Source organism: Salvelinus sp. IW2-2015, linkage group LG32 (genome assembly GCF_002910315.2).
Source record: "Salvelinus sp. IW2-2015 linkage group LG32, ASM291031v2, whole genome shotgun sequence".
Classification (NCBI taxonomy): domain Eukaryota; kingdom Metazoa; phylum Chordata; class Actinopteri; order Salmoniformes; family Salmonidae; genus Salvelinus; species Salvelinus sp. IW2-2015.
The window spans coordinates 36,505,680-36,525,506 of NC_036871.1; the positions used below are offsets into that span (position 1 = coordinate 36,505,680).

A 19,827-nucleotide genomic window follows, 5' to 3' on the forward strand; every position below is an offset into this window, starting at 1 on the left:
ATCCTCCTTAATCCCCAAAAACATTTCCACTGCATTCAGCCCTGCCACAAAAGGACCACACTGACATAATGTCAGTGATTCTCTCATAACACAAGTGTAAGTGTTGACACGAGGACAAGGCTGGAGATCACTCTGTCATGCTGATTGGTTCGTCGTAACAGACTGGAAGCTTACAAAAGGAGGGTTGTGCTTGGAATCATTGTTCTTCTCTGTCAACCATGGTTACCATCCAAGGAAACACGTGCCGTCATCATGCTCTTGCACAAAAAGGGCTTCACAGGCAAGGACTATTGCTGCCAGTAAGATTGCACCTAATCAACCTCCTCTTCAAGCACCACCCTAGAGCGGTTTCAATTGTTTGAAGAAGGCTTCAGGGCACCAAGAATCCAGCAAGCGCCAGGACCGTCTCCAAAGTTGATTCAGGTGCGGGATCGGGGACCACCGGTACAGAGCTTGCTCAGGAATGGCAGCAGGCAGGTGCATCTGCACGCACATGGGCGAAGACTTTTGAGGATGGACTGGTGTCAAGAAGGGCCCAAAGAAAGCCACTTCTTCTCAGGAAAACATCAGGGACAGACTGATATCTTGCAAAGGGTACAGGGATTGAGCTGCTGAGGAAGTCATTTTCTCTGATGACTCCCCTTTCCGATTTGCTGTCTCTGATGCATCGGGACCCAATCTATGATCATTGTATCTCGAGGAAAGACAAGGTGAGCGTACCATCACAGTTGCTCTGGTATATTTAGTCAGTACATGTGCGGTCATCTAGTAGTATTAGTACCTACTCGACAACAGTCTCTATGCTTTGTGCCGGCGCGCGTGCCTGGCCCGCCCCGTACTCTCAGACAACGAATTCTGCGAATATTGTGGGCTGCGATTCCATAGCTAACTGAGGACGTGGCCCCTAAGATAGGACCAACATATAGCATGAATAGAGAGATTTTGTCCCCGCTCAAAGCCACTACATTATCATTCTTGCTCCTATCGGTCAACAGGAGCAGCCAAATCTCCTCTCCCAATCCCTTCTTGCTCGAGAAAAACCCTCCTCCCACTCCGTTCCTTACCTGACCGCCCTCCCGGTTAAATAAACTGGAAGCAGAGACCAGAGAGCCTCCAACGCATACTGCTCCCTGTGGTTTCCAGCCATGATGAGCACACAGGATGCTGTTGGCGCAATTTTACAGTCCCTATATATCAATGACTGTGTCTTAAACCGCAAAAAAATGGGTAAACACTGAGAAAGGATGGTCGTGGTGTGGCCCATGAAGTCCAATCCTCTCAATCTCCTGCCTACTTTTGGCGAGCTGATGGGGTCCGCGTCTCCTTTTACCGGACAAGGTCTGGATGCGCCCAAACCAATCGAAAGGGCACATCAGAAGAAAATGACTTCCCCTCAGCATCCAATTCCCCTGTACCCGTTTTGCAAATATCGAGTCTTGTCCCTGATGTTTTTTCGCCTGCAGAGCAAGCGGGCGCAGCCTCCCATACCTCTTCTTTGCTTCCCTTCCTACAGCAGCATCCTCCAACAAGAGCGAGCTCGCGCATCCAACTGCGTCAATCCGGTGGCGTCGTTATGCACCCCCACTCTGAGAGCCATGTTCTGTTCTGCGAGCATCAAGGGATCTGACCAGCAAGCTCCCGGCGCTGCTCAACTGTACGAATGGGCCCCAGCGTTGTGCCCCCAAGAGTCACCACACCAATCTCGTTGTAAAATCAAAACTTTAGCAAAAGGTAACTCGCTGAACCTCCGCTTCCTGCTCAGGGTAAAACGATGGGGCTGAGACCTCCACTGGCGTTCGCTTAAGAGAGACGGTCCGGAACGCCCCTTGTGAAACGCGCAAGCATGTCGCGCTTCTTCAATCGGCATACACACCTAAAGAATTGGCATAGCCGGCACTATCTTAATCTCTCAGCTCTCTCCTGCCAAGGCTGACTGGACGTTCCCATACAGTTGTGATTCTGGATCTACTCATAAATGGTCTGTGGTGGTGGTCGGATTGAACCAGAACGCGCAGTTGGTTGGTCCTCCTCCCCAATCCTGGCTATGCGTGCGCGCTAGCAATTCGTAATCCTTGCCCTTGGCTACTGGTGAGAAGGCCTTTCTGTGAATCCCGAGGACAGCTGCTGATGAAACAGCCCCAATATGCCATGACGGGCTGCCAGGGGAGCGCGTGTCTCCCTCAGGTGCAACGTGGGAACGAGAAAACTGAGACCCTGTCAGAGACCCATTTGCCCACACGATGTCTCGACACCCCCGATTTGGATCACGGCGAAACGTCAATGCCAAAACTCACATCGATATGGAGCATGTTCTTGACAGAGGTTGTTTGTATTTTTGTACCGCTCCCTAGAGCCACCAACCCCTCTCCTTTTTGTCGAGAGGCGTACTATCCGTAGGATCTGCATTACTTGATCTCGAGAAACGATCCACCACATCGAGTCAGTCGAGCAGACCATGAAATGGCAGTTAGTTGGCAACAGTCTCATGCCGCATGCCCCCACATTCGCTCCGGTCGGAAGACCACCGTTACCAAAGCACACCTCCAACGGCTGCTTTGAACTATGAGAGAATCCCTGACACGGATAATCATGGGGCCGGCGTGGAGGAGACCAGCCGAGGTGGTAACCTTTTGCTTGTGGTGCCAAGAGGGACGTCTTGGTTGCTATTGTGCCTGCGACCACAAACCTGTTGACGAGTGGAAAATTGTGTGGGGACACTTGTACTTCTCACCGGAGATAGAAGGACCATACATCATATACAGACCTCTCCTGGCAGGCCACGCTGGAACTTGCTGATCGGCCACTATCATCACAGGAGCATGCGGCAAAGCCCCTCCGGCATCTGATTCCTCTGTCATAAATTCTGGAAGTATAATGCAATATTTGCTCTCCCATCATACCAACTGGAGTGCGCACGCCACACGGTCTTTCGGAAACTCAACTTTTCTCTTCCCATTCTCATCAACTTTGGCTTGATGGGCCTGACCTCGACTGATAGGCCTTAGTTTAGGCTCCTTTAGGAACAATATACTGAAGCGTAACAGATAGTGAGATAAGACACGAAATACTATATTCTTGTGCTCCATTATAAACTATATAACAGAGTGGTTGTATACAAATGCATGTATAGATTACTGCCAATTACAGTAGATCACATTTTCGTTCATCGTTGACAATGTCCGACGCGCGGAACTCGTACTGACATTTTATTATGTGTGAGCGGTACACGTTTGTCAACCGCGGACGCGATCAGACGGGAGTATTAAGACGGAGAGAATTTGCATGGCAAAGAGGGACTTTGCAATTAATTGCAATTCATCTGATCACTCTTCATAACATTCTGGAGTATATGCAAATTGCCATCATACAAACTGAGGCAGCAGACTTTGTGAAAATTAATGTTTGTGTCATTCTCAAAACTTTTGGCCACGACTGTAGGCTTTAGTTTAGGTCCATTTTGGATATACTTGAATGTCGTAGTGGAGAACAATATATATCTTGTGTAATTAAACTATATATAACAGAGGTTGTTGATGTGTATGGCTGCATTTCAGAGACATTTTTGTACCTTTGAATGTCGCAGTAGTAGGACATTTATTATGTGTGGTGCTTTAGCGTCTGAGCGAGAGAGAGAGAGAGAGAGAACTGTAGGTGTTCAGTGAATTTATGGAAATCACTAAGCTCATTTSAATTCTCAGTAACAGAGTGATCAAATGAAGATACTACATCTGTATCCCMCCACAAACAGTGACACAAGCAGTAACAGTAATACTCTTTTAGCAGGTAGTCTCAACAGTACGTTATGGAAGCCGCTCACTATTTGCTAGAAATAAACTTTGCAAGATAACCCCACTGGAGATAAGCAAAAACTGTACATTTTTCTGATAAAAGTCCAAAGTCAAAGTCAAAGTGGAAACAGCATTGTACTCCACACAGTTTGACAGTTAAACGGCTATTACAGAGAATAGTCTAGAAGGCCTACATTCACTGTACTGCTTGATCTGGAGGCTGCTTTAGGTAATCTGTGTCTTATTATTTGAGCACTGTGGTGAGGCTGTTGGTCAGTGCATTTACATTACAAGGCCCAAAGACAGACACAAACATTATCACAATCTGAATTATTGATGGCCCTTAATTGATTTGAAAAATTGGACAGGAGTTTTTATCCCATATTGTTGCTTACACCCATCAAGTTCCTTCATTCCTTCAAGAGATGGACGTGTGAGTGCGTGTGTGTGCATGTGTGTGCTGTGTTTGTGTGAGTGCGTGTGTGTGTGCATGTGTGTGCTGTGTTGAGTGTAGGTGGTGTGGTGCTGCAAGTGTTGTGTTGTTCCTTGATGATGGTGTGTTGGCGTGGGTGTGTGCTGTGTTTGTGTGTGCGTGTGAGTTGTGCCTGTGTTTTGTGTGTGTGGCGTGTGTGTGCTGTGTTTGTGTTGTGGTGTGTGTTGCTGTGTTTGTGTTGGCGTGTGGTGTGCGGGTTTTGTGTGTGGCGTGTGTGTGCTGTGTTTGTGTGTGGCGTGTGTGTGCTGTGTTTGTGTGTGGCGTGTGTGTGCTGTGTGTGTGTGTGTGGCGTGTGTGTGCTGTGTGTGTGTGTTGGCGTGTGTGTGCTGTGTTTTGTGTGTGCGTGTGTGTCTGGTGGTTTGTGTGTGGCGTGTGTGTGCTGTGTGTGTGTGTGGCGTGTTGTGCTGTGTTTGTGTGTGGCGTGTGTGTGGCTGTGTGGTGTGTGGTGTGGCGTGTGTGTGCTGTGTGTGTGTGTGTGGCGTGTGTGTGCTGTGTTGTGTGTGGCGTGTTGTGCTGTGTTTGTGTGTGGTGCGTGTGTGTGTTGTGTGTGTGTGTGTGTGTGTGTGGCGTGTTGTTTGTGTGTGGCGTGTGTGTGCTGTGTGTGTGTGTGTGTGGCGTGTGTGTGCTGTGTGTGTGTGTGGCGTGTGGTGTGCCTGTGTGTGTGTGTGGCATGTGTGTGCTGTGTGTGTGTGTGTGTGTGTTGTGTGTGTGTGGTGTGTGTGTGTGTGTGTGTGTGTGTGTGTGTGTGTGTGTGTGTGTGTGTGTGTGTGTGCGTGTGTGTGCTGTGTTTGGTGTGTGTGTGTGTGTGTGCACTAGGACTGGGTGACCCACTGACCGTGGAGTGTTTCCAGTAGCGTACGATCTCGTTCAGGTTATGGGCAGGGTTGAACAGGAAGTGATCCCTCCACTCGTTCCAGTCCACCATCATGGTGCCATCGATGTCCATGCTGCACAGGCAGGATATGAGATCACAGAGCAGGTAGTAACAGTACTAGCCTGGTTGCCATTCTGCATCTGCTTAAGCCAACTTTATTACTTTTGTTGCAGCCCAGCACTAACACTGATTCAACAAATCAATGGATTTCTGATTAGTTGATTCTAAATTCTTAAGAGTAGGGCTGCACGATATGGGCAAATATTTTCATCAAATATTTCAATTGCGATTTGATGTGCAATAACAATCTAAACACTTAGGTAAACTGTTGGAATAATATACAGTACCAGTCAAAAGTTTGGACTCATTCAAGGGTTTTTCTTTATTTTTACTATTTTCTACATTGTAAAATAATAGTGAAGACATCAAAACTATGAAAGAAGAAATATGGAATCATGTAGTAACCACAAAAGTGTTAAACAAATCAAAATATATTTGAGATTCTTCAAAGTAGCCACCCTTTGCCTTGATGACAGCTTTGCACACTCTTAGGATTCTCTCAACCAGCTTCATGAGGAATGCTTTTCCAACAGTCTTGAAGGAGTTCCCACATATGCTGAGCACTTGTTGGCTTATTTTCCTTCACTCTGCGGTCCAACTCATCCCAAACCATCTCAACTGGGTTGAGGTCAGGTGATTGTGGAGGCCAGGTCATCTGATGCAGCACTCCATCACTCTCCTTCTTGGTCAAATATCCCTTACACAGCCCGGAGGTGTGTTGGGTCATTGTCCTGTTGAAAAACAAATGATAGTCCCACTAAGCGCAAACCAGATGGGATGGTGTAKCGCTGCAGAATGCTGTGGTAGACATACTGGTTAAGTGTGCCTTGAATTCTAAATAATTCACTGACAGCATCACCAGCAAAGCACCCCCACACCATAACACTTCCTCCTCCATGCTTCACGGTGGGAACCACACATGCGGAGATCATCTGTTCACCTACTCTGCGTCTCACAAAGACACGGTGGTTGGAACCAAAAATCTCAAATTTGGACTCATCAGACCAAAGGACAGATTTCCACCGGTCTAATGTCCATTGCTCGTGTTTCTAGGCCCAAGCAAGTCTCTTCTTATTGGTGTCCTTTAGTAATAGTTTCTTTTCAGCAATTCGACCATGAAGACCTGATTCACGCAGTGTCCTCTGAACAGTTGATGTTGAGATGTGTCTGTTACTTGAACTCTGTGAAGAATTTATTTGGGCTTAAATCTGAGGTGCAGTTAACTCTAATGAACTTGTCCTCTGCAACAGAGGTAACTCTGGGTCTTCCTTTCCTGTGGCGGTCCTCAAGAGAGATGGTTTTAGTGACTGCACTTGAAGAAACTTTCAAAGCTCTTGAAATTTTCCAGATTGACTGACCTTCATGTCTTAAAGTAATGATGGACTGTCATTTCTCTTTGCTTATTTTAGCTGTTCTTGCAATAATATGGACTTGGTCTTTTACCAAATAGGGCTATCTTCTGTATACTACCTCTACCTTGTCACAACACAACTGATTGGCTCAAACGCATTAAGAAGGAAATAAATTCCACAAATTAACAAGGCACACCTGATAATTGAAATGCATTCTAGGTGACTAACTTATGAAGCTGGTTGAGAGAATGACAAGAGTGTGCAAAGCTGTCATCAAGGCAAAGGGTGGCTACTTTGAAGAATCTCAAATATAAACTATATTTTGATTTGTTTTTTTGAACACTTTTTTGGTTACTACATGATTCCATCTGTGTTATTTCATAGTGTTGATGTATTCACTATTATTCTACAATGTAGAAAATATTAAAAATAAAGAAAAACCCTGGAATAAGTAGGTGTGTCCAAACTGTTGACTGGTACTGTAAATAGAATGACTTCTATTAAGAAGCAAAGTGGAAAGCAGCATCATTCTGGTTTGGAGCAATCGGTTGACTGCATTTGACCCAACAGAAYCGCATGCAAATATATAGTAAATCTAACAGCATGGAGGAACTGCGCTGCTTAAGTGACATGGAGCGGAGCTTGTTGTGTGTGGGAAACAGCTGCAAGAGAAAAACATGGAGTAAACTATAAAAGCGGACATTACCCACGGCTGACATGAGTTTCCAAATATTGCGATATGGATCTCTTGCGATATGGATATTGCACATGTCAATATTGCGATTTCAATGTAAATTCGATTTATTGTCAGCCCTGGGTTAGAGTACAAAATGCAAGCAATGAGTGATTTATGAGGACAAACCTTTGTAGGATGGTCTGGGCCTCTTCCTGGGTGATGTCCATGCCCAGCTCTTCAAGGGACTGCTTAATCTCAGAGGCATCGATGCGCCCTGGAGGAAATGACGGAGACATTTCAATGTGTAGTTAAAGTACATTCTGTAGCTAAATGCTGATAAGTATGATGCTTGTTCTATCATGCCTTGTTGCTTTATAACAGTGATATTATTACATTGTTATAAGAATTGTGTCATTCTGACAGGTCTCATCATGTACTGTTCTTCTTCTAAACTATTCAAATAAACGTTTCGTATAAAAATGATAATACCGTCGTTGTTTTTGTCCAAGCTCTTGAACGTAAGGCGCAGTTTCTTCTCATGCTCTTTCAGATATTTGTTGAACTCGTTGARGTCAAGCCCTCCATCTTTGTTTTTGTCACCGGACGATACAATCTTCTGTGCAGACACAAATGAGAGGGTTATTTTATTTGCCTCACTGTAGTAAGTTTAACCCTTCATTGCCTATGAAGCAAGCTACTCTGCAAGGTTACTCATCACACAAGATCACACCCAGACAAAGACAGGAACAGTATAACATTCCTAAACTGTGTATTGTTATAGAGTTGATGTAACTGTGGAGCTGCAAGAGCATGTTATGCACATGACTGAATACTGAACGGTAATGAATATTTCAAACTGTCTGGAGATGGCTAAGTCAATGGGATGTTCCACTGTAGCTGGTAACAGATACCAAAAGATCTGTTTTCATTCCCTGGTACTGTGGAGGAAGTAGCCTTTTCTCTCCTTTGACCAATGATGCACTAGTTCTCAGTGTTGACTAATTCTCTGAGAACTAGTGCAACATTGATCGATGACAGAAAARTCTAGTGATGAAAGTGATGAACTATTCTGTGGATGTCATATTGACGATGAAACCGACCTGTGTGTCCCGCAAGTTAAACCAGCCCCAGGCCTGTATCCACAAAGCATAGAGTAGGAATGCTGATCTAGGATCAGGGCCCCATCTGTCCAGATAGTCCTATTCATTATGATCGAAAAGGCTGAACTAATTCTACACTCTTAGAAAAAAAGGTTCCAAAGGGGTTCATTGGCTGTCCCTATATAGGATAACCCTTTTCGGTTCCAGGTAAACCYCTTTTCGGTTCTAGGTAGAACCCTATGTGGAAAAGGTTCTACATTGAACCCAAATGGTTCTACTTGATACCAAAAGGGTTCTACCTGGAACAAACAAGGGTTCTTCAAAGGGTTCTCCTATGGAGACAGCCGAAGAACCCTTTTAGGTTCTAGAGAGCACCTTTTTTCTAAGAGTGTATATCAGCACTTCTACTCTGAGAATGTGTGGATACAGGTCCATGCCTGCTCTGATACCCCCAGGCACTGTAACACTACTGCTCTATCTCTCCTGGATATGACACATGACAGGGGAGGCGGGTGGCGCAGTGGTCTAGGACACTGCATCGCAGTGCTAGCTGCGCCACCAGAGTCTCTGGGTTCGCACCCAGGCTGGGCTGGGTTCGCGCCCAGGCTCTGTCGCAGCCGGCCGCAACCGGGAGATCCGTGGGGCGATGCACAATTGACATAGCGTCGTCCGGGTTAGGGAGGGTTTGGCCGGTAGGGAGGGTTTGGCCGGTAGGGATATCCTTGTCTCAGTATGTAAAAAAAAAAAAATGTAATAAAATGTATGCACTCTACTGTAAGTCGCTCTGGATAAGAGCGTCTGCTAAATGACTAAAATGTAAATGTAAAAATGGGAGGAACTGGTTGCAAGACTAAAGTTTAGATAGAACTTTATATAAACTAAGTACTGTTCTATTTACAGGACACGTGCATATACTACAGGAAAATGCCCTACAGTGAATGGATGAATAGTCTAAGGGAATGAGAATGTCATATGTTAATTTAATTGCTACCCATATGTCCCACTAGCTTGGTCCCAGATCTGTTTGTGCTTTTGCCTRCGCCGTTGTCATTGTAAAGCAAATGTTTTGCATGACAATTCCATAAGGAGTTGGTAAAAGAGCAAAAAACGAACTGGCACCCAGGCTAATGTTCCACTCCCAATTGAATCATTGAGCTATGTATAATAATAATAATTGAATAGGTTGCTTGGAAATAGAACATAATGGCTCTTCGTTGCATGTGCATTTACCTGCGCTGCACCTTTGCGGAATGATATGCCCATTGCGGTTAGGCCTGCTCTCAATTCGGCAACATCCACCTTCCCATCCTTGTTGGTGTCCAGCTTATCGAACAGGTCCTGGTATGACCTTTGACTGTCGGGATCCCAGCATCGGGAGTCCGTTAGTAGAAGTCCTCTTATAACCTGATACATTGTTGCGGTTGGAAAAKAGGTAATAGATAGGGCCTTGGCTATGTTTCTCAGAAAATTGAATGCATAGCAATATTGAAAACCACAGCTTGGGAAAAGATAGCCATTSGTATGCGGTCTGTCGTCTTAATCAGTCGCTCGTTGTAATTATCTCCGTTCGCGACAAGAAAAATACTGATTAACGAAATGTGTGACGCCGATCTGACACAGCTCCATACTCCCTGTAAATACTGCTGCATATCCAGCAAATAGCCTGAAATCCACTCATCGAGGCTGCAGTCAAATTGAGGGCGTGGTATAATAAGGAATGAGGCAAACAAAGCGAAGGGGGTTGCCTATGCTGATCTATGCTAGGAGAGCCCCTGGCTGTGCAGTTTAWACATTTTTTTGTAACCTTTATTTAACTAGGCAAGTCAGTTAAGAACAAATTCTTATTTACAATGACGGTCTACCCCGGCCAAACCCGGACGACGCTGGGCCAATTGTGCGCCGCTGTAGTGTGATGATAACCTGATCTGTCAATGTTATTATTAACGTGTTTTATAACTGAGATGGCCTATTTAATAGTCATATACTATATACAATGGCTTGCGTTGTATAGAATTAGATTTATTAGGGGCGTTGTCTCACTCTGTAAAGAGCGCAGAGACATTTCCTGTTGAAAACAGTGCCTTCAGAAACTATTCACACCCCTTCACTTTCTCCACATTTTGTTGTGTTACAGCCTGAATATAAAATTKATTAAATTGAGATGTTGTTTGTCACTGGCCTACACACRATACCCCATAATGTCAAAGTAGAATTATGTTTTTAGAAATGTATACAAATTAATTAAAAATGAAATGCTGAAATGTCTTGGGTCAATAAATATTACATCCCTTTGTTATGGYTAGCCTAAATAAGTYCAGGAGTAAAAATGTGCTTAACAAGTCACATAATACGTTGAATGGACTCACTCTGTGCAATAATAGTGTTAAACATGATTTTTTGAATGACTACTGTAAGGTCCCTCAGTCGTGCTGTGAATTTCAAACACAGATTCATCCACAAAGACAGGGAGCTTTTCCAATGCTTCACCAAGAAGGGCACCTATTGCTAGATGGGTAAATACATTTCAAAAAGCAGACTGAATATCCCTTTGAGCATGGTGCAGTTATTAATTTAACTTTGGAKGGTGTATCAATACACCCAGTCACTWCAAAGATACAGGCACCCTTCCTAAACCAGTTGCCGGAGCGGAAGGAAACCGCTCAGGAATATTACAATTTTTTATTTAACTAGGCAAGTCAGTTAAGAACAAATTCTTATTTACAATGACAGCCTACCCAGGCCAAACCCTAACAACGCTGAACCAATTGTGCGCCGCTCTATGGGACTCCCAATCACAGCAGGTTGTGATACAGCCTGGAATCAAACCAGCGTTTGTTGTGATGCCTCTAGCACTGAGATGCAGTGCCTTAGACCGTTGCACCACTCRGGAGCCCCATGAGGCAAATGCTGACTTTAAAACAGTTACAGTTACAACACTGTAGTTACTCCAGAACCTAATTGACAGAGTGAAAAGAAGAAAAGCTGTACAGAATACAAATATTCCAAAACATGCATGTTTGCAACAATGCACTAAAGTAATACTCCTCAAAATGTGACAAAGCACTTGTTGTCCAGAATACTTATTGTCATGTTTGGGACAAATTCAATACAACACATTACTAAGTAACACTCTCCATATTTGCAAGCATAGTGGTGGCTGCATCATGTTATGGGTATGCTTGAAATCATTAAGGAGTGAGGAGTTTTTCAGGATGAAAAATGAATGCAATGGGGCTAAGCACAGGTAAAATCCTAGAGGAAAACCTGGTTGTKGCCTGTGCTAAGCTCTATTCCGTTTATTTTTAACCTAAAAAACTCCCTAGTCCTTGCTGAGGACAAGCATACCCATAACATGATGCAGCCACCACCATGCTTGAAAATATGGAGAGTGGTACTCAGTAATGTGCTGTGTTGTATTTGCTCCAAACATAACGCTGTGTATTCACGAGAACAAGTTCATTTCTTTGTCACATTTTTTGCAGTATTACATTAGTGCCTTACTGCAAACAGGATGCATRTTTTGGAATRTTTGTAATATGTACACCAGGGTTGTCAATCTCAATCAGTGCATGGGCCATATTGATAAAGCACAAGGAATTTGTGGGCAAGACATAGGCTATTATGTTTGTTTTTACAAAACAAATTGCATAGGCCTACAACTGCAACTCAAACTGGCCATTGTTTTATTAGAAAAAAATTTGTTCCTTCATAATGTCCACTTATGTAAATAAGATTCTGAATATGGAGCATTTTAACATATTAGAACAAAAGAAGCAGAAATAATATTTGTCCAGCCTTTGCTGCTAATGTTGGCACGTGCGCATTATATGCTGCGACCCTAATCAAAAAAGTATTTACTCTAACTCCAAATAACAAAAACGTAGCTAGGTTGTAGCAATTAAAGGAACATATGACATTCTCATTCCCTTAGACTATTCATCCATTCACTCATATGTAGGGCATTGTCCTGTAGTATATGCATGTGTCCTGTAAATAGAACTTTATATAAACGGAGTACTGTTCTATCTAAACAGCCTTGCAGTATGATGCACTCAAAATGTATTGTAGCCAGCCTAGGCTACTGCTCAAATGTTGTTGTAATTGGGCTACATGTTTATCATGCTATTTTGTTGCAGGTTTAGTGTTTTGGTTATTCATTGTCAAGCTTTAAAAAACGAAGCCAGACTGCAACATTTTAGTAAGCCTAGCTAGGACTGTGGCAAGTGTCTGTACACTTTCCCTCCGCTGCGCGTTGTCAACTAGAGACACGAAAGGAGCGCAGTTGACGTTGAATTCACCGATGCAATCAGGCTGTAATTTCATAAAGTAGATGACTTAAATGTTGACTGATGTATACTCGCTTGTGTGTCCTCTTGTCCTTAAGTGATCATTTATACCCGCATGTGAATCCTTTATCTTATAACTTTTAAAAAACAAACAAGATTACATATTCTGTAGGCTACAGCAATGACCCGTTGGAACCGAAACTTGGCATGGACATTTAGCCTTCAACATGTTTCAATTTACGGTCTGGTAGAAGATTCGGTCAGTGACACTATCTCTAGTGCTGCCTCAATCTCTAGGCTTTGGCAAATGTAAAGTGTAGTCCATAGGATATTCAATTAATTATCTGAAGTCTATATAGTCTGTTTGTCTGGACCTCAAATTATCTCACAATCATTTAGAATTTAGAGGCAGGAATGGGGAAAGTTTTCCAATTAAAGCTATGAAGGTATCAACATTACTCACTAGGTGGCGTTATACCATTGGGTAGATGGAAGATGGAACCGCCAATGACTGAACATGGATTCACATCGTGTGTTCGTAAATTCACTCTGGATTGCCACAGTGCGCTTAGTTAGAGTGCGCTCTGGGCGTTTGTAAATTCAGAGCGTTGTCAGATTGTCCGTTCATAAATTCAGAGCGTTGTCAGATTGTCCGTTCATAAATTCAGAGCGTTGTCAGATTGTCCGTTCATAAATTCAGAGCGTTGTCAGATTGTCCGTTCATAAATTCAGAGCGTTTCGCTCTCGGAGTAGAGCGTTCTGACATCACAACGGCAGTCAAGCACCCAAACTAACTGGCTAAAGTTGGCTCGCTTGCTAGCTACTTCCAGACACAAACGAGAGCACACCTCACTCTGACCATTTTACTCGCCCCAGCAGAGCTAGCTAGGCTGTTTTCRTGTTATCTAGAGCGTTTGTGACTGTAACTATGCTGCTGGCAACAATTTAATAACGTTTTTTTTGCCGACGTTTACTGACACCGGTCATATTCAACAGGTGTTGCGCATTCCTCATTTCCTCAGTTATTCTGCGCTCTGTCACACTCAGACGAGCGTGCTCTGAAATCGGAGTAGATAGCCAGAGTKATTATATAGGCTATAAATTGGATAGGCTAATGAAGCAGAAATTTTGAGTAATTTTATCTGATTCTTTACAATGACTTTACAATGTTCTTCAGTCCCAATTGCACACTCTATTTTCTGTGATTTGAACCCACACTCACCCTCAAATAGAGTGAGCCACCAATAAAAATCTTAACAATAGAGCAAATGCGTCATAGGTCCTTTGTCCTTTTGGTAATGATAAGGTAGGTCAGTTGTACCAAAGATACTGGTAACTAACCCCATTTTACTTGTGGTTGTACTGTCAGTAAGGCCGTATTCTTCCAAATCAAAGGACATATACACTGGGTGCACAACACATTAGGAACAAAATCCTTCTTTTGCCCGTCTCCTCCCCTTCATCTACACKTATTGAAGTGGATTTAACAGCCACTAATGGAGCTAAGCACAGGTAAAAGGGATCAATGTTTTGTACACTCAGTGTATTTAATGATTTGTAAAAACTGAAAAATAGAGACTTTGGATTTCTGTTTATGAATTATACTAACTTACCTCTACAAGATATGAAACACCACGGAGAATTGTTACCACATCGACGATGATASATGATTTATGTGCATGACACGCATAGACGTTTACATCAGCCATAATAAGCCTTTGTTGATATTCATTCAGGAGCGACAGCTGTGAAGGGGGTTGGGATGGAAGGTGGAGACAATGTATTATATAATGCATATGCAATGGGATTGTGCAGTTAATACCATAAAAAAATTACCACATCACGAAAAAAAAAAAACGAATCAATGCACATACTAATGTATAGATAACCTACATTTAATTCATGATGTMGGCAATTATAGCCTAATCTCATCATACATTTGTTAACATCTTAAATCAGTGTTAAAATTGTTCATTTGAAAACAACTGGCCATCCTTTGTTACAGTAGTGGGCTACTTGTTGTTTGTTTCTATTTTGTTACAACGTATCTAAGGAAAATCCATCAGAAACCATATATTGCTGTCATTGGTCGAATGAAAAGAAATGCAGCATTTACACCAATCGGAATAGAACGCGGTGTAAGCGTTTCCTCCTCCATACAAATTGAGAATTTCCTTAATCGTCACATACATTATGGGTTATGGCCAATGGTTATAGCCAGTAACAACTAGGGGTAGCTAGGCACTGGAGCGTAAAGTATTTGAATTGACCGACAATCGCTAGCAGACTGAGCTGTCACAGTCAGCCTGTTTCTTTACCGCCTGCTATGTTAGGTTACAGGCTGGCAAGTGTGGAAGAAGTCACAGTCAAGAGACTCAAGAAGCTTGAGCTGTGGCTAGCGACCCGACGTACATTATTTACCAGTTTTCACTAGCTAGCTAGCCTAGTTAGCTACTTTAACTAACGTTAGTTAGGTTAACAATGTCGTTCATTATGATGAAGAAAAATAAATTCAAATTTAAGGTAGATTTCGAGTTGGACGAACTATCTTCTGTTCCCTTTGTCAACGGGGTCTTGTTCTGCAAAGTACGGCTCCAAGACGGTGGCTTTACTGAAGAGTCCTCTCGGTAAGAAACTGCCCTTTCGATTTCATTTAGCTAGTTTACGTTAACAGTTACGTTAAGCAACTCAGGGAGACACAGAGGTGCGACTCGATCCTGGTTAGTTTACTGGCAGTGAGTGGCATTGATCAGTTAGCTAACATTAGCGAGCTAGCTAGCGCCCACACTCAAGAAGACAGTGTGAATATGAGTGATGTGACTGAATAATGTTTGTTGCTAGCTATTAACATAGCAAACAATATCTAATTTAATCAATTATAGAATATGTAGTATTCACAATTGTATGTTGTTTTTACCTCTGTTTCTTATTTTGGTATAGTTAGCTACCATGGTAGTTATTCTGTCATCTTGTTTTGACTGATGGTGATGCTGCTTGTCTGATTGATCGTTCTGACTGACTGACACACCAAAAGACCACCGGTCACGAAGCCAACTGTCAAATCAAACATTCATGGCTAGACATGTGAGGCTTGCTTGATCTATGCTATCTGACAACTTTGAACAAAWCGTCTGGCAACTGAAGGTCACTAGATTTCCAATCTGAAATGCCAAGAAAATGTGATTTATTTATCATTTTGTTATAACCAATAGTCCAATATCTCAGACTTTAGACTGACTAGGTTCTTATTGATCAGACTAGTAGTTGCAAAAACTTGCAAATCATTCATCCCCAATCCAAGCCTATTTTCAAGGTAAAATTGGAGATACAGTATACTTATAGCTCTGTGGTGTGGTTTTCATATAACCACACCTGCTCACCATTTTTTWAATGTTTTTCTTTGGTGCAAATAAATTAAACAAAACAATAACACAAGCTCTAAACATAACAAACACTGCAAAAACCTCCTAGCTTACATTGAACAACAACAGTTTCAATAGCCCCCATATGAGACTTCAAAGGATGACCCATACAGTTCCAAAAATCTCATTATCTCAATCACTCAAAACATCAGTTTTGCTCGCTCTCCAAGGATCCAGAGCCATTGAGATGGCTAGACAGATAAGACCTGGTTAAAATCAGATCAGTCAAGTTAACAGCATCTAAACAAATTTCTCTGATGTCATCCATTCACACCCTGGAGCATCCCGTCCTCAGGATAGGACTTTGTCCATTGCATATGAACACAGACTATGGTTTTCCAGTCTTTTCCAGAGTGACTTACAGTAGTGAGTGCATACATTTTCATACTTTCTCCACATTGGTCCCAGGTAGGAATTGAACCCACAACCTTGGTGGTGCAAGCACCATGCAMTACCAACTGTGCCACACAGRGCCTAAAGAGAGAGAATTAAGCAGCTCTAACGGTTCATTGTGGTAATTTAAGAGATGGCTCATGTCCAGGGTTGGGGAGTAACGGATTACATGTAAGRGATTACAAAAACCGGTAACTGTAATCTGTTACGTTACAAGCAAAAATATTGTAATCAGATTACAGATACCTTTGAAAAACTAGATGATTACTTTGAGGATTACTTTTCAATTCAGAAAGGACGTTTGTGTAAAAAAAAAATCTTTAACACTTTTCTGTTTTCTCAATGACATTCAAATCAGCATTGAAAAAAGGTGCACGTTTCAGTTTGTTCCACCTGAGCGAGTCAGACCACAAGTCAGAGATCACTATGATGACACACCACATGTGTTTGATGGATCGTGGGAAAAGCGCAGGAATAGGTTTTTGTAGGCTACAGTCCAAGCTATGTCTTCCAATGGTGTGACTGCTGTCGGCATCCAAAGATCCAACTTGAATAAACGCTTGGAGGTAAGGATGACAGCAGTGGTGTAGTCTACTGCTACACRGATATCACTTTATTGATATCTACATAGCGCATTGATGTGAATCACACTGCTGCTCTCTCATTTAGCTATTTGCACCTTACGGATTGTGGTTGTTGTGGATGGCTGTTCACAAATCTAAATGTGTATTTGAACCCAATAATGGTTGAATTCAAGAAGTTTAAGCTGCCTATCAATCAAATTAAACCAGTGGACAGCCAGGGRAAAATGCGCTCTTGCAACAGCTGCACAGTGTGGATCCCAGCCTATGGAATAAAAGTGGGGCTTTTATTGCTCAATCTAATTCATGCTGATAAAAAAGAAAATCCATAGGCCTAACGGACACATGATCAAACTTGMACACCTTTCATAGACTTAAAAGGGGCAATCTGTAGTTGCTGCATCCATTTTCAGGCATATAAATTATATATATATATATAGCCATTGATTCTTGAAGACTATAACTTAGAAATCCCTCATGAGCTTAGTTCAACTGTCACACTCCATGATAACCCAAAATATAACCATGTTTTATTTCAATGTTTGTAAACATTGTAAATGTAAACAAACAMTGTATAGCCTCATAACATGGCTAAAACAATATTTTTTATATAATGGATGGTCAGTCCTTAGCTTTGTCTATTAATCTGAGAGTGGTTACATTTCTCCAGGCCCATCCCTCAGCTTTTTACCAAAATAGAGGCGGGGCGATGATTTTGTTATTGTTTCATCTGTGGGTTTTCCCTTTAAACAGCTGCATATTATCAAGATATCAAAGTGTCACCAACAAAAAGGTAAACAATAGGCCTATAGCAAATGCAGGATATGACATAACTTTTTCACATGTAAATAGCACTTATTCAGTAGTGCTCAAAGCATGCCATTCCATGAGCTCAGCATTTATTTTTCAACTCAAATCAATGAGCCCAATCAGTCCTCCATAACAACAAAATCATAAACAACAGAGTAGGGCTGGTTAATACATCCTTAGTTTTGAGGTCCTGCTCAGGTTAAACAATTTGGCTAATCTATACTTCCATATTTCCAAGTCCTATTCTTGAAGATCAAGGGGTAAAACATTTATTGGAATGACTGAAATTCTGATAGGCTTTGGTTTTGAATGTAAAAAAGTAATTTAAWCATATTATTATATGTAGTAGAAAGCAATGGGTTAAAAAGCCTTCATAACCAACCCATAAAGTAACATTTAACATTCATATATGGCCAGCTATGTAAACTTTAACATGGATTTATCCTGCAATAGATGTCGTTCAATAGGTAACATACATTTTTGTCTTCTTCTATAGCCTGTTAAGCGGAAAGTAATCTAAAAGTAACGGAATGTAATCAGATTACGTTACTGAGTTTGGGTAATCCAAAAGTTACGTTACTGATTCCAATTTTGGACAGRTAACTAGTAACTGTAACAGATTACATTTAGAAAGTAGCCTACCCAACCCTGCTCATGTCAACCCACTCAACAGCACGAGCAGGATGGTTCTTAAATGAGTCACTCTGGAAAGTAGTGGACACACATCTGGAGCAAGTGCCAGCTCCTAACGTCRACTCGGTTGTCACTCCCCGAGTGACTTTGCCATGGCAACTGCCTGCATTTTTCCAATTATTTAAACATACCATAGAAATAAGAATAAATATAACGGGTCTCCCCATTCAAGTCAATGATGCCATAATSGGTGGACTGGYGGYCATTGCGAGKGTACCTATTCATTGTTGACTGACAATGTCAAGAAAATCTTGTGCGTGCTTCTGGATGGCCAGATTGCTAGYAAGAATAACAAGAAACTGCCATGTGGRGAATCGCAAGTGGCTCGTTTAAGCTTGTTTCATCTTGTTATTGATACTGTGTCTTGTTTTGATGGGTTTTGACTGATTTCATGTCAATGCTAATATTTTGGACAGAAACGGATGTAACTAAGGCTAGGAATGTCAATACAATCAAACTAACAACGATAATGATCACAAGTCAGTCATAACGCAAGCTTAAAACACAGAGCTTAACATTAGCTAGATAGGTAGCTAGCTAGCTAGCTGCTAGAAGGATGTCATGTCATGCCACTGGAGGAGTGGGTGAGTGACTGACTTTTTCCCCTCATATCATTTTTCGGTGGCTATACACAGCTAGAGATGCAAGTGTCATTTGGTTAGCTAGCAAGAACTTGAACAACTGTTATCCAGTTAGCATATCTTTTGCGTTCACAATTTCACTCTGGCTATCTACTCTGATTTCAGAGCACTCTCTTCTGAGTGTGYCAGAGTGCAGAATAACTGATGAATTTATGAACGTACAACACCCRCTGAATATGACCATTGTCAGTAAACTAGGGCTGTCACTGACTAAATCGATTGGTCAAYATTTTTAAAGTGTATTTTTCCATATRTAGATATATGGGGTTTTAATAAAATCAACTATATGCATTGAGCTTGTCGGACGCTTTAAGCTTACTGTTTGCTGAACTAAGGCACAAATGCCTCAAGAGGGATCCAGATATCTAGATAACCAGAAGGGGAAAAAAYTCAACCTGACCCAACCATTATCCGCCTGCTCCTTCTGGCTTTCGCAGATTCTCCCATTACTCTCCTCAAGTTGCCATAATAGGCTACATAAGGAGTCGGCAACCTTTCTCATGTAGAATGCCAATTTATCTTACCATTTCTACCGATCTGTATGCCAGTTATGGTTTTCATGTGCACATTTTCGTGTAACAGTTTGATTTAATTTATAATAACATCTTCATATCTCAAAATCATTGTCATGTGGTTAATCAAAATTCTATCCAAATCT

General features: G+C 42.1%; 2 protein-coding genes across 2 annotated transcripts in view; one reads left to right on the forward strand and one right to left on the reverse strand.

Moving 5' to 3' along the window:
• Positions 1 to 10,063, reverse strand: part of LOC111957213 (mitochondrial adenyl nucleotide antiporter SLC25A24) — a 21,250-nt gene extending 11,187 nt beyond the window's left edge. The window contains exons 1-4 of the mRNA XM_023977985.2: positions 9,574 to 10,063; positions 7,733 to 7,859; positions 7,430 to 7,517; positions 5,117 to 5,228 (exon numbers count right to left, since the gene is read on the reverse strand). Coding sequence (XP_023833753.1) covers positions 5,117 to 5,228; positions 7,430 to 7,517; positions 7,733 to 7,859; positions 9,574 to 9,756 — 510 coding nt within the window. The 5' untranslated portion in view covers positions 9,757 to 10,063. The remainder of the gene's footprint in view (positions 1 to 5,116; positions 5,229 to 7,429; positions 7,518 to 7,732; positions 7,860 to 9,573) is intronic.
• Positions 10,064 to 14,809: 4,746 nt separating this feature from the next.
• LOC111956397 (EEIG family member 2) overlaps positions 14,810 to 19,827 on the forward strand; it is a 37,279-nt gene continuing 32,261 nt past the window's right edge. Inside the window, exon 1 of the mRNA XM_023976862.1 lies at positions 14,810 to 15,256. Within this exon, the coding sequence (XP_023832630.1) occupies positions 15,111 to 15,256 (146 nt within the window). The 5' untranslated portion in view covers positions 14,810 to 15,110. The remainder of the gene's footprint in view (positions 15,257 to 19,827) is intronic.